General features: G+C 27.6%; 3 protein-coding genes across 12 annotated transcripts; 2 read left to right on the top strand and 1 right to left on the bottom strand.

Annotated features, from left to right (window-relative positions):
• The first annotated feature begins 394 nt into the window (after window positions 1–394).
• On the top strand, window positions 395–2,601 carry LOC126924194 (polyadenylate-binding protein-interacting protein 2). Of its 3 annotated transcripts, none has more exons than XM_050738438.1 (4): window positions 395–537; window positions 1,099–1,302; window positions 1,399–1,587; window positions 1,703–2,601. In XM_050738438.1, the coding sequence occupies exons 2-4, from the start codon at window positions 1,132–1,134 to the stop codon at window positions 1,799–1,801; spliced, it is 459 nt and encodes a 152-aa protein (XP_050594395.1). In that variant the 5' UTR covers window positions 395–537; window positions 1,099–1,131; the 3' UTR covers window positions 1,802–2,601. The 3 variants fall into 3 exon arrangements, with proteins under 3 accessions (XP_050594395.1, XP_050594396.1, XP_050594397.1); XM_050738439.1 differs by lacking the exon at window positions 395–537 and adding an exon at window positions 640–779; XM_050738440.1 differs by lacking the exon at window positions 395–537 and adding an exon at window positions 874–1,030.
• Window positions 2,602–4,626: 2,025 nt separating this feature from the next.
• LOC126924168 (catenin alpha) lies at window positions 4,627–11,883 on the bottom strand. 6 transcript variants are annotated; one of them, XM_050738366.1, is made up of 9 exons: window positions 11,657–11,883; window positions 10,704–11,045; window positions 9,891–10,623; window positions 9,259–9,285; window positions 8,213–8,446; window positions 7,536–8,138; window positions 6,781–7,458; window positions 6,353–6,527; window positions 4,627–6,215 (listed from the first exon to the last, which is right to left on the bottom strand). In XM_050738366.1, the coding sequence occupies exons 2-8, from the start codon at window positions 11,018–11,020 to the stop codon at window positions 6,363–6,365; spliced, it is 2,757 nt and encodes a 918-aa protein (XP_050594323.1). In that variant the 5' UTR covers window positions 11,021–11,045; window positions 11,657–11,883; the 3' UTR covers window positions 4,627–6,215; window positions 6,353–6,362. The 6 variants fall into 6 exon arrangements, with proteins under 6 accessions (XP_050594323.1, XP_050594324.1, XP_050594322.1 ...); XM_050738367.1 differs by having other exon boundaries at window positions 4,627–6,210; XM_050738365.1 differs by having other exon boundaries at window positions 4,627–5,758.
• Window positions 11,884–11,989: 106 nt separating this feature from the next.
• On the top strand, window positions 11,990–13,919 carry LOC126924177 (crossover junction endonuclease EME1). Of its 3 annotated transcripts, none has more exons than XM_050738394.1 (4): window positions 11,990–12,365; window positions 12,438–13,487; window positions 13,556–13,609; window positions 13,754–13,919. In XM_050738394.1, exons 1-4 carry the CDS (start codon window positions 12,213–12,215, stop codon window positions 13,862–13,864), a joined length of 1,368 nt encoding a protein of 455 aa, XP_050594351.1. In that variant the 5' UTR covers window positions 11,990–12,212; the 3' UTR covers window positions 13,865–13,919. The 3 variants fall into 3 exon arrangements, with proteins under 3 accessions (XP_050594351.1, XP_050594350.1, XP_050594349.1); XM_050738393.1 differs by having other exon boundaries at window positions 11,990–12,699; window positions 12,760–13,487; XM_050738392.1 differs by having other exon boundaries at window positions 11,990–13,487.
• The last annotated feature ends 1,491 nt before the right edge of the window (window positions 13,920–15,410 follow it).

Raw genomic sequence — 15,410 nt, 5'->3', positions numbered from 1 at the left:
GCATTTCCTCCTATAATGGAAAATTTAAATTTCAATAATCTTTCTATTTACGCATTCACTATAGGTTACATATATTATATGATAGTATAGCTTACTTTTTCTCATAGGATACGATACAAACATATGCCAACAAAAAATAACAAATGAATTGTAGAATAAAATTTATCCGATTGATATTTTATTTGTTGATGAAATAAAATTATTCTCTTATATCTAGTCTGTCTGCTAGAAATTTATTATAAAATCATAATAAATCATCTAAATTACCTAAAATGTAAGAACATAGATTAGTAAAAGGTTTAAGATCTGATTAAGTATATTTAATCATTATAACATTTAGATCGGACTAAATTATGAAAATTATATATATTTATCAAGTTTTGGAGCACAAAGCACATTGCTCCTTTTATATGTGGTGGCAGCACTATCCCAGTTTTACTTCAAGGGTTAATTTGTGTTGCACGACACGTATTTTATCCATGAACTGCGTAAATCGTATTTTCTATCACAAATTGTTCGAAACTACACCATTAAAAGGTACATCTATACTTTACATTTGTGAAATTATCATCTCTTCCTGTAATAACAACGGATAGGCGGTATAATTATGAATAAAGATTAATAAATATTGCTTTGTCGATACTAAAAGTAGACAGTTAAAAATGGTCGCCTTGTAACAGATCTGTCAAGCAATATTTTACCATATCCGATCGTTACGATGCAGTAAATACCATAACTCTAAATTTTTAGTTGTCAGCGTGTTCAACAATAAATTTAAAGTAAATGCAAGAACTAACTAGTTTCTATGATATAAAATGTAATTTCGTGGTTGATGCTGCCATATGCGTAAACGAAGCTATTGTATATTTATTTCGTTCACAAGCTTCGTTCATGTAACAGAGTTCAAGCTTCTCTCTCATAAACATTTTATAATTCTTAAATATTGTGCTAATGCTAATAATAGCTAATAAAATTACTTAAATAATTCATTATTAAAAACTAATATGGAAGAATTATTTATGAAAAAAATGTAAATATAACTATATATATATATGAAATCTTCATAAAAAATTAAGAAGTAAATTAATATTTTTATAGATTATTCACTGTATTGTTAAACACATATCTGGAATGAAAATGAAGATTCCAAACAATCGTTCGGGGAACGATTATGGGAATGAAACAGGGATTATTTCCTATATGGATAATAGTTTTGAATCTGAAATCGATGTACAAGGAACTGAAGAGAGCGATTTTTCTGAATACCTTTGGATGGAAAATGAGGAAGAATTTGATAAAGAGGTTTTGTAACTATTGTTTCAATAATGATTGAAATATTCAAACATGAAACTCTTTTTTATAAGATTTTGATAACATGATAGTAATTAAAAATCATAGGTGATCCAACAATTAATGGAAGAAGAGTTGACAGAGGAATGTTTAAAAGCAATGTGGGAAGATGAAAGACAACATGAACGAAATACAAATTCTATTGCTTGGTCCACTGCTACTAGCATGCCTGAGAATGGTGCGGAACTTTGTCAGCAACTTAATAATCTAAAAATGCATGATGACCTTGCTAAGCAGGTATATCTCAATTTATCTTTTAATAAAAATTAATTACATACGAATACTGTATAGATAAAGAATATCATACTATATTTTATATATACAGAATTTCATACAGGTAATTTGTTTTCAGAGTACATTGAATCCAAATGCAGCTGAATTTGTTCCAGCATTCAAATCGGCAGTAACATCTGTAAGTACACCACCAGAAGTTACTGCAGAATCATCATAGAAGCCATATATTCATTTGTTTAACTGAATAAAACATAGGCTATATATATGGCTAATGTTTACCAACTTCAGTAACACAGTTGTATTAACTGAATTGCATTAAAAGTTAAATGACTGTCCCTTCACGTACAAAGGTATAATGATCATCAAAGCAGATAATACATAATGCTGTTATATGATATTTACGAGTAATGAAGTCAGTTGCATAACCATAAATTGAAAAATATATATTCAAATTTTTATAGTCGTGAGATATTGCATAATATTATAAACATTTAATTTTACATATATATTTTTCGGCGATATATTGAACAACGTGACATGCCAAAATCACTTGTTATGAAAATTTCCAATTTATTGTTTTTATTTTTAACTGAAGAAAAATATATTCAAATGTGGTCTATATAATTTATACATTTGGTTGGAAGAAAAGAATACATATACGAAGTTTCATAAGTTATATGTATACACATTCAACAATGAATTGTTGCATCCAAGTGAACACTACCTTTTTTTTTTAATACTTTCAGAATACTCCTTTTATTCTGATCTGAGAGTTTTTATATACTATAGTATGCGTTTCTGAATGAAACACTTTTCTAAGAGTTCCTTTTGTAACACTTATTTTATACTGGTATACATCTTCTGTAATCATCAACATGAATTAAGAATATATACTGAAGTCGTTAAGACTGATGTAAGTAAAATGTTGCATTAAAAATTGTATTGCATCCAATACATATTTCGTTGATAAAACAATACTTAACGCATCTAATTATACAAGAACAATTTTAATCTTTATTTTTATTGTCAGTTCTTTTATTTAAAAATACCTATGTCATAATTCTCGTCCTCTATCAGCATATGTCTTGAAAGACTTGAAGATCTCAAGTGAAAGTCTTACACAGGCTGTGAAGGACAATTTTTCTGACTCTCTTTTATAATGTTGAGAGTCGATGTATTACTTACTTTAATTAAATAATAAAATTTCTATAAAATATAATATTTTGAAACTGACTAGGATATATATATGAAATGTAATATTATCGAAAAATACTATAAGTGGTGATTGTATTTTCAATTGTTAACCAAAATTCAGCTGATACAAATGGTACAAGTATAAATTTTTCAACCCTTTCCATTACCGTGTTATCTGTTTACATTTTGTGAACCACCTTATAAATTCTATAATATTGAAACTTTTAAGGAATAAAATTATATTTTAATAATGTTAATTATACACGCCACTTATATGTGCTCTTTGGATACACGTATTTATGTACAAATTCTATTAATATTTTTTGCATTGTGATAGATACATACCATCAGGATTTTATAAGATTGCATGAACTAAATTTGTATTACTTTAGTCACAACATACTTTACTATAAATGCAGCAACTGTGATTATGAAGCAAATTAAATAGATTTATCATATAGATTGTTCACAGTTAAAGAACCTTGCATTGATTTCATGATGTTTCACATTATTCTGCTTTTAATTCTTTTTCTATGTGTCTCTTCTACTTATGGATCCTCATAAAAAAAATAAAAGTAAAAAAAATAGATGAAAAACATAATAACATATTTAGTTAAAAGTAGAGTGAAGAAACAGATATTTATAGATTTATTTAAAAGATTCAAATTTAGTGGTGCATTAATCATATGAAACAGCAATTTCTTTTAACTTTTAAATTTATTTTAGTATGAAAAGAGACTGTTTTCTAGATTTAAGCTTATTTCTTTAACAGGATCTGATGTATATTTAATTCTATACCAATTTGTTAAATAATATCGGTAAAATATATCAATTAAAAGCACCTATTTAGTTTATATAATTTTACTTTCTGCGATAAAATTAAAAAAAAAAAAAAAAATGTAAGTATGAAACATTACTAATAGTCATATAAATATATATCTTGTAGTCATTAAATATGTGTCAATTCAAATGACATGCAATGTTTATATCAATCATATTATTAACATTTTTAGTAGCATGTCATGTATATCAATAAAAGCTGTATTTTATCAGTAGAAAAATATAACAAAATTCATCTGGTTATGCTATATAACTATATGAACATCATATAATATATTATTGCATAATACTTCGTGTTTTCCAACACTTAAATTATCTCAAATTTAAATAATGTCTGAAAATAAATATCACGTTTTTTATGAGTTATTTCAATAGTACCTGTATTTATTTGGTGTTTCATTATATTCATACCAATAATAATAAGATAATTTAAATTTTAAGAAGTGAGCGATTATAACCGTTTCATATTATGTACGATGAAAAATACTTTAAAAGTCATGAAAAAAAATTATTCAGTAGTATGAATAACTTAAATATCTAGATCAACAAGCACAAATACTATTTTGCTTTTATTTAATTTATGTGGTTGTGCAGGATATATATTTTTTTCAATTTTATGTTAGTATAAAACGAAAAAAAAAACAAAAAATTTTAAATGTAAAAAATACAGATAAACTTTTTGTAGCAACAAATTTTTTTTTAAGTGCCACTACAAAAGTAACGTGTAGCGGATTAAGATAAAAATAATTATATTGTTTAAGCAAGTGTGTATTATTATAATTATATCATTGCCATTAATCATTTGCATTTGCAATTTCCTGTATTGTATTATTATTTCTGTAATATTTAGTATATAAATGAATTATATAAAATATAAATTTATGTAATGCATTTATGATGTCCTTTCCTATTGATTTATAATAGTGATTATTATAATTTTTTGTGTGGAATAAACAATTTATTTCTGAATATAATGCACAAAATATTAGTAATAGTAAAAAAGAAACATTTGTTAAAAGCATCACCTTGTATTTGGCAGCATATCAGTATATATATAACTACAATTAAATCTTACAATTATTTCTATATAAATTAGTATCAGTTTTACAATAGTAAAAAATTGATACCAATACATATTGCATTAAAAACTATGAAATGTGAAATGTTTTTATTCCATATATTCTGCAAACTCTTTAATATATTCCAATGCAACATTTACTACAATAACTATACTAATATAAATAAAACAATACATGTTATAATGTTAAGCACAATTATATATTTCTATTATATATTTGCCACACGTACAACATGTTATTTTTGTAATAACCAGAGAATCATAATTTAATATTTGCTACAAAATTTGTAAATGTAATAAATTTCAATCGTTTTTCGAATATAATATTTCACTCATTATATAAAGTATGAAATTGGTATCAGTTTTTTTACAATTATTTCTTATATGCTATAGGTAATATAAAATCATCATAAAGAAGATTTTTTTTTAATGTATAATTATAATCATATTTACTTATATACAATCATTAAATACTTTGATCTGCAGTCTCTTTATTCCAATGCAATACTGTCTTATTTATATTGCTTTTATGCAAGTTTTGTTGACACACAGTAACACGTCTTCCACCTAATTACGAATATGATATTGAATAACAAAAAGTCCAATTTTTAATCAAATTCTCTAGGAAAACGTAAAATACATTAAAACATGTATGCAAGACAGATATATAAAGTTAAATTATATAAGTAAAAGATTTATGTATAGAAAAAATATAATTTGTTACATCAAATATATTTATATAAATGAATTCTTATACTTTCATATTGATTACTTGGAATTATTAATATAATTACCACTTGGAAGAATGCTAACATTATTATTTGTATCTTAGTTGTTTTTTTCTTTTTGTAAAATCATAGCAAAGTATTTATCAATATTATTGTCAAAAAATTCATTATAGTAAGAAACTGACCTCCGTGTAACATAGTAGCAAAAATTCAAGGCCTGTAATTGTTATTAACATTACTTAAAATAACAGCCTTATCTTTTTATTGTTAGAGACCTTATTGCTGGATATGTATAAGAATGTGTGCTGGTTATAAAATCGTTGAATAGGGTGATCTATATATTAACAAAACAGAAAAATAATTACCAATTTCAGTCCAATACAAATTTCTGATATTACAACAAAAATATGAGATCTTTGATAAGTTTATGTATGTATGTACGTAAGTATATATACGTCGCTCATTATTTAATATCACTTAATAAAATTTTATTAAAAAATTTAAATTTTTATCTTTTATAAATAATGATAAAAAGGATAACATTTCTCTAGAATTGATACTTAATCAATAATACAAATTTTATTGTACAATTAAATATTATAGAAATGTTCAAATTGTAAATTTCGTTTGCAAAAAAAATACGAGATATTCCAACAGTGGTAGTACAATTAGGTCATTTTTCTTGAAAATGTAGCCTTACATGCAAGAATCTTATTCTGTTCTTTTAATTTATTTTTATATGAGAAATTACTTCCTGTCCGGTTATACCACGATTGCTGGAGCACCCTGTACTTCATGACAATAAATTAACAATAAACATAGATTCTGTGTTTTAATTTTATACTTAGTAGAAAATAAAAAATTTTATTCATACAATATTTTAAAGGTGATGCTGTATACTAGACTCTATCTTTATTAAATTACTTACACATAAGATCTTAAACGCTTTCTGTAGGACTCTGAAATTCGGAAAGTGCATGTATTGGGTTTTGCACCTTTTTCTGTGAACCTTTACGTACTTTTGCCCTGACTTCTTCTGGTCTTTCAGGACGTACCAATGGTTTCTTTTCTGGTGCTTTCATTTTCCATACAACAATTGGAGACTGTATAAACAGAACAAATATCAATTACGAATGTATAAGGAAGATAATAATTATAGTTTCTCCGATGTTTAAAACTGTAAATATATATTTGTTACATAGATACTTACATACTACAAAATCCAATAGTTAGTCAGTAAGAAAGTTTTAACATTAATATTAATTAAATATATGAATCGTATATATGTAATTCACTTGTTTAGAACGTAAAATACAGAAATCAAGGAAGTAATTTTAATGTGTGAAAGGTACTTACAGTTACTGTAGATTGTCGAGGATATTTGGTTGAAGCAACATACGAAGCCTTAACAGTTAGTACAACTGCATTCATTAGATTTTTAGCAGCCTGAATGAGAGAAGTTGCACTATCAAGTCCAGATACAATTAATTCTCCACTAATATTTTGTACGTCTGCTTTAACTTTGCTTGTAATATTCATTTGATGACAATATAATGCTATGCGTTGTAAGTATGCTAACAGATCTTTTTTAGTAGAACTTTCTGGACACTGATCTGCTATTTGTCTCGTTAATTTATCTAATTTAGTCCCGGCTTCAGAAATTTTCTTTGCAGCGTTGATAACATCCATAGTTGTCTTTAAAGGTCCACGACCTCTAGTGAAATCAGTCATTTCCATCATGATCATGCACATGTGCTTTGCAAGAACAATAATATCGTTCCCTGCATCGTCCCACTTGGCAACTTCTTTATCGAACTTTAGTTTCTCACTCTTGAAGTATTCTACTTGCTGTAAGATTTTTTGTTTATCTTCTTCTGGCATTTTACGCATAGCTTCACGAGCCGTAGTAATTCCGCTAATTTCTGGATATTCATCAACACCATGTTCACCAGTTTGAGCACTCGATTTACTACGAGTTTCTAATGTATAATGTTCATCAAGTTCCACGTCTTCTGGATCCAAATCCTCATCCGCCTAAAATATAGCATATATAAATAAAGCGAATATAGTAATAAAGATACAAACTAGAAGTTTATACTGCATTTTCTTACTCTGTTCATCAATACGGCGCGTCTAATTTCACGAACACCGTCATAAACCAATCTCGAAGCATCTATAAAATCATTTTCATCCACATCTTTAGCAGGATTACTACCCAATGCATCTACCGCGACTTCTACTCTCTGTGCAAATTTTGGCATAACTTGTTCCCTTAAAACTTTCACGGCTTCTAAAACTCGTTTCGTATAGATACAAGGCTCATAATTATCCATTTCTGCTTGAACAACGTTACACACTCTGGCAGATCGTCCACGGATTGCACCCGCGGTTCTATCTAAAGTATCAGCATCACCTTCTTGTAATGCTAATACACATTTATTTACGTCTTCCAAGATATGATTTTCAGATACAGCTAAGAAATCATCAATGGTAGTAATATCATCGACAGCTTCTGTTAATACTCTTACTTGATTCTCCCATGCTTGCCGAAATACTTCCATGTTATCTAACGCTACTTTAGATCGATTACGAGCTGCAAGAACACGGGCCGCATTGATTACTTGTGGACACAGGTTCCCAATTTGTGCTGCTGCATATCGAACCATTTTTACACCATCTTCGTTTCCGGACATACTACATACTAAATTGGCAACCTGAATAGTCAATATCATATTAAAGTTATTATAATAAAATTAATATTTTAGATATATATAGTTTAATAATATACCTCAACTAGCTTATTGGCATGCTCTGTAAAAACAAGTGCATATTCTTCCACTTCTTTATCACGACCATTTCTTGCAGCTTCAATGAGGACTAATAAAGGTACACTTGTTTCCAAAAAACTATCAGATACATGATCTACTACGGCTTTTCGTAATTGTCTACGAAGATCGCGAGTTTTTCTGCACATATGATCAATTGCTCTCTCTAAACCTTCGGATTGTTCCTTGACACCCATCTGTTAAAATACATGTACAATTAAAAATATAAACAATAAAAATAAATGTTTTATGAGCATTCAAGTAAGATCTAAGCTATTTCTTTACTAATAGCATTAAAGTGTAAGATAGAACACTTTTTTTAATAATTGTTAAAAGGATAAATGATGATTAGCTAAGAGATTATTTTATTTTATTATTTAGAAGATGTATTTTTTCAATGCAAGTATTTTAATATATATATACATATATCTTACAAATTAACATACTAGTTATGAAAATTATACTTCTATTTAATTTAATGAAAATAAATCTTTCTCAAAAGAAGCTATGTACATAAGCAAACATAAAAAAATAATATAGTATAATAATATACCATAGTACATTGTATTATGATATAAAGAAAGCAATGATTTGCTTCATTGTGAAAAGAATCTTGTAAATAAAAAATATATATGTATACAGTTAAAATCAACTTAAAAATAATTTTATATCTATTTAATTTTACATTGCAAATCTTAAGTTATGTCTGAACTATAAACTATTTGTCTACACTATTTTATTTATTTAATTTCTATGAATATATAATTATATTACATTTGGTGCTTTTCTTGTATTTTATATATCTACATAATATATACAATTGTGCAATTTAGAGGATAACTGCAAAATGTATATTGAGTTATTAAAAATTATTTGATTAGTGCTTATTGTTAAATAATATATAAATCATGTGTGAAAAAGTACAATATTTTAATAACATAAAAACTTCTTGCTTAATTTGTAAATTATACGCAAGAATAATAAGAAAACACAAGATTTTCATATTTACCCGTTTCCCACCCCGAGCAAGCTGTAACTGCAGTCATCAAAAATAAAAAACAAATGAGTAAAATGAACATACCAATCATACATAAATCAATTGTGATAAATAATAATATATTTATTTATGTGTTTTAAATGTGTTTCTGAATATATTTGTTTTTGTATATATTTACTTATAAATGCATCATATAACGAATGTATCATTACGTATTGTACGTTTAAATGCTATATGTTACAGAGTAAGATACAAACTAAAATAAATTATATAAAGTAAATATAATATTAAATTTCTCTACATCGCTGCAATTATTAAAATTTATTTAACACGTTGACGCCGGTGCCGATATTCATGGTTTTCTCCTTGGGACGGCGCCCGAATTCACTATCTGCTTCGTGAGGCGGCGCTGGGTTACTACCCATTTTGTGAAATACATGTGTGACCCATCGCCGTCCATCAGGACAGACACGCGTGACCCGCCGATGGGGCACGGCGCCTTACGGAACAGATACGTGCGACCCGCCGATGGGCCGCGCTGGCGTTAACGTGTTAAATATGTGTTATTGTATGTATACATAACTTATATACATACAAAGTATATGTTTAAATCATGGAAGTACAAAAATCCACAAAGTACTTACATTATTCATATATTCACTCAACAAATCCTGAAGTGCTTGCCTAACTGCATTACATTCTGCAACAATGCGTTCTCTGCGTTCATCTCGAGTGCATGAAGAATCCGCCATCAATGCAGCACCACTGATGATACTTTCCAACCTTTCCTCAAGACTAGGTCTTGTACGTACTTCATTATATGCAAGTGGAGACATTACCATTCTTTCATCAAAATCATCTAATGCAGCAGCTAATTCTCCAGGTCCTTCATAAGGATGTTGGCTATCAACTGGAGTCTTTCCTTGTGCTACGTCATTAATGGTATTTACAGCTTCACATACTTGCTTCAAAACATAATCACGGTTTGCTTTTGCTGCAGCTAGTTCCGGATGTCGAACATAAACTTTGGAGGCAGTAAGAAGCATAGTAGAATGCTTTTTAAGAACAGCTCTTGCTGCAGCTAAGTCATCTCTTAATTGAGGATCTTTTAACTCTTGCTGACGTTTTGCAGCTTGATTCATAAGTTCTGATGCATTTCTTCCAAATTGTTTTATGTTTTCTAATAATTCTCCTTGTGAAGATGCATTTTTCAACTTTTTTAAATCATCTTCTACCACATGAAGTGATTTCAGCAACAAATGCACATCAACCATGTCTGCTAAAATAAGCAAACGTGTTACTGCAGATAACAAGTTCCTTGCTGCACGAACCATGTTCCCTCTTTTTAAAGAAGAACAGGGATCTTCAGAAAACTCTCTGTAATTAATTAACAATAACGTTAAAATTTAATTAACATTCTCTGTATATACTAGGAAAATATAAAACAAATATAGTACCTAGCAGCAATGCTCATTGCAGCACCTGTCTTTTTTACTTCCTCAACAGCACTTAACATTTCTGCAGTAATGTCAGGATTTTCATAAGCTATTTGTTCACCTTTCTCAATAAAATTGCTAGTTGCTTTCTCAACAGTTCCAACTAAAGCACTAGCCCTTTTTGATTTTCCTTTCTTTTTCTTGCTAGGACCCTTTGTATTTACAAGCGTAGTAACTTGTAGAACCAAGGGTTCCAATGTTTTTTCTACAGACATGGTACGGATCTCCAAATTCTTGGGATCCCATTTCAAAGTTATTGGACCAAAGTGATCAGACATTTTTGTTATTTCAAATAAATTAATTCTGTAAACCAGAATAATAATACACAAATACATAATTAATAAATTTCTATAGTATAATACAACATTACCTGTGCTCTTATAATATAGTACAGATAATTTATCAAATTAACCTTTTTTCTTATCAATTATTTTTTTATTATCATTATATTTGTGACATTTATTTAATATGTAATACTAATAGAATAAAATTCCACCTTTCCACTTACTTATCTATAAAACGAAAGCGACTAGACGATATAACTTTGATTAGAAGATATAAATATTTGAAAAAATCAGGGTGCGTCAGGTCTGATTATTCACAAAAGATTCACACATAGAAAATATTTAGTATGAGATACACTACTGCTTTGTGTTCTGGCCACAGTTCGGGGCCGAATCTGGCCAGAATGCAAGGGAGGGTCTATACCAGGAATTCTGCCTCGGCGTGAAATAGATGGATAGAGTGAGAGTGAGTCAGTGGCAGTACTGGCGGTTACATTTGTTTATGTTAGATACATATTGCAAGAACTCTCACTGTACGAAAGCAGTTTTAAGTAATGGTGAAGATAGCGTACAATACAAGGCAGAATTCCTACTCACGATACAATGCATTAACTGTAACAATTTTCTTACCTTCATGAAAAATCTACAGTTGAAAATAAAATGTATAGATCGTTAATAAAATCCACGTAAATTAACACGTTTGTTTGAAAAATCAGTCACATTGGAAATCAAAATTTCAACACAAACAATCCCATATCACTTCGATGTATCACCTATTTGCTATCTACTCTTCATTCATGACGTCATTATTTCCGCTGAAGTTAGAAAATGAACGACACCTCCAGAGAACCGGTCTACGCCCGAAGCTCGAAACACGAATGCTAAAGCGATGCTTATATGTACATATACATACATATATGTATATGTGCATGCAACTTGCCGTGAGAATGCAGTAGCCAATCAAAGAATATCTTTTTTAAAGTTTCACAGAGTTATATATCGTCAGATTATTTCATTGGTGATTGTATCTATCCTTATCATATTCACTGTATATTCATATAAGTCGTTTTGTTACGTGTGTTTGTATGATATACACTCTGAAATACAGATATTTGAATCTTAATTAGAAAGGTGAATTGAATCTTATAGAAATTTTGTATAATTTTCATACAGATACTTTAATGAAATGATTACAGATATTGTTGTTTTAAGCGATTCAAACGAATCTTCTTTATCCGTTCAATCGAATTCGAATAGTAGATCTTTATCTCCTAATTATAATTCAAGTGATCTTGAATTTCCTGCAATAAATTTTCATCATATTATTAACGAAGACGATGTAAGTAAATCACGAAATATTGATATTACAAGCTGTTCATCTAATTTTAACACAAATGGTTCATCATATCAGACTGATGATAAACATACTGCCAATAGCAAAAATTTCAAACAATATAATGTTAGAAAATTTTCGTACAATGTTTCTAATTCATCTGACTCAGATGAAAAGAGTAGCAATACAGAAAGACAAAGGAAAGGTAAAGGTACTATAAGAAAGAAAAGTAGAATTGAACTAAATGAAGAAAAATTAAAAAAACAAGAGCGCTTAATGAGAGAAAAAGCACTGAAAGCAATTGCAGTTAAAAAATCAAAAGATATAAAACCTGGTGAATGTATGAAATTTATAGAAGTTGTTCTTGACAACGATATTAAAAATGTTGTTCCTATTACAGATATAATAGATACATTGAGAAATGCTGGTATAAAATATACTGTTAAAACAGAATTTATTTCAAATAGCATTACATGGAAAAGAAGTATTGAAAATAGCTATATTGATGACACCAATAAAATATGTACAGTAACTGATGTTGAAAAAATTGGTCAAATATTGATAATTTGGAATTGGGATGAGGCAGTAATAAAAGTAACAGATGGTAGCTTTTGTACATCTATCTCTAGCATTAAATCTTCGTTACCAGATTACAAAATAACACTCGTAATTTTTGGAATAGAGGATTATTTTGCATGTAGAGAACAAAGAAGAAATTCAAAGGAAAGTAGAACAAGAAAAAAAACCTACATCGAAAAGTATCATCAAATGTCTACATATCCTCACAAAATATCAAGGAAACATCTTGAAACATGTCTCAATGAAATACAAATTATTTCAGATTGTAGCAGTAGATTAATTAACAACTCTCAAGATTTAGCATTAATGATATATCAATATACGAAAGCTATAGCAGAGATACCACATAAATCAGAAAAGAATAAAAATTTAACAAATAAATTTGATTGGTATGTAATGGGAGATAATAGAAACACTGTTAAAGTAGATAAAAGTGGAAATGGATTGAAAAGATTATGGCAACAGCAGCTTTGTCAATTTAATTTGAGCAGTCTTGAAATTGCAGAAGCAATTTGTTCTGTGTATCCAAGCCCTGCAAATTTGATAGAAGTAAATATTGATATATACCAAAGATATGAATTATTTCCTTTTCCTATCTTTCTTTTCCTTTTTTCCAGGCTTATATGAACTGTACAGATACTGAAGGAGTAAATTTGTTGAAAGATATTCCGGTAAATAAAAAACATTTATTACAATGTTTCAAATAAGATGAGCTTTCAAAAAAATAATATGTATACAATAAATTAAAGACTGATTATAGTTTAGTACTATTATTTTTACTTACACTTCATAAATATATTTTTAACACTTTACAGATTAGAAGAGCAGCTGGACCTCTTACAACTGTACGTAAAGTTGGCCCAGAATTAAGTAAAAAAGTCTATTTAATGTTCTCATCTAAAAATGGTGAAAATGTATTAAGTTGAATTATATTTTTAACAAAGTTCAAGAAATGTACAAATAGAAATATTATAGTTAGCAGATGGTTCTTTGTTATTCTATTTCCATTCATCTAATGTCCAACTGAAAAATAATAATAAATTAACTATTTTATAATAATATAGTTTTCTACTTATTTCATGAATACAAAAAACTAGGAAATTATTCGTACCTATATATTGTACAAACGAATAATATTAAGTACATATAAAAGCTTTAATAACTTTTTATGTATTAATTATTTAAAAATCTAGCGCACAATTTGACTGAATGCAAAAACACAACTGAATGACAAAAACTGTTTTATAGTTATACAGATACATTCCTTAAATTTATTTATTTAGTCTAATTTTGCGCTAGATATTTTTGGATATCTTATATGATATGAAATATAACATTTTTACTATACCAAAGGTATATACAATACATTTGTTTACGGCAAATTCAACTATGATAGTCGGTTAATAAAAGTAATTTTCTAACATTTTTACAAGTATTTATTAAACATAAGATATCTAAAAATTTGTTATAAAAAGAAAAAAGATTCAAACCACCTCATATCAACTTTTTCTACTATCTTACAGTAAAAAATATATAAATGATTAAATGCAATCTAAACGAAATTGTTTGTAAATATTCAATATAACTTCCACTAAATTATTATTAACTGTATACAGACTAATATTACATAACTCTCACATGAAATTTTTTACACGCATTCCTCATACATTTGATTCTCACTGTTTAATGTTACAAATAGCTTTTAGAAAAAAAATATATGATATAGGTTTGTTTGACGATTGGTTTAATCGGGAGTGTAAACTTCAGATGCTTTGATAAAAATTTCACACATTTACGTGTATATATATATATATGCATATCAAGATATATTATAATTATTATTATTACTAAATTTTTTGAAATTTGAAATAACTTTAAAAATTGAATAAAAAAAGGAAAGTTAATTTTTTGTTTTCAAACTCTCTTTTGAAAGTGTCATATATTGTAAATATTACAAGATAAATCGTAATAAAATATAAAATACTGCATGCGCAAAGTGATTAAAACTTCGGGTTGAAAATTTAGATTCTAAATTAATAAAGTTTAAGTGTAGTACATTTAACATTAGTTAAGAATATTGATACTTTTTAATCTCTTCTTCTGTTAACATGCATTCTATTAAATGAATGATATGATGTTGACTGATGAATATTTTTTACTATACGTATGTGCTAATAATACACATATATATTTTTTTTATGAATACAATACAAAAATTTGTTAGAAACTTTTTCATTCCAATTTAAAAACATATAAACTACAATGAATATTAAAAATGCATGTTGACAGTTTTCAATCTTGTTTCAGTGAACCATTAATGAAAATTATAATTTCATAATAATGATGATGATGATGATGATGATGATAATAATAATAATAATAATGAGATATTATTTTAAGTAAATTATGCATTATTAGCTTGATGTTTTTTTCTAATATCATTAACATTATGAATGATTTATTCAATAATAT

Source organism: Bombus affinis, chromosome 14 (assembly GCF_024516045.1).
Source record: "Bombus affinis isolate iyBomAffi1 chromosome 14, iyBomAffi1.2, whole genome shotgun sequence".
Lineage (NCBI taxonomy): Eukaryota > Metazoa > Arthropoda > Insecta > Hymenoptera > Apidae > Bombus > Bombus affinis.
This window is presented reverse-complemented; position numbering and strand designations above follow the sequence as displayed.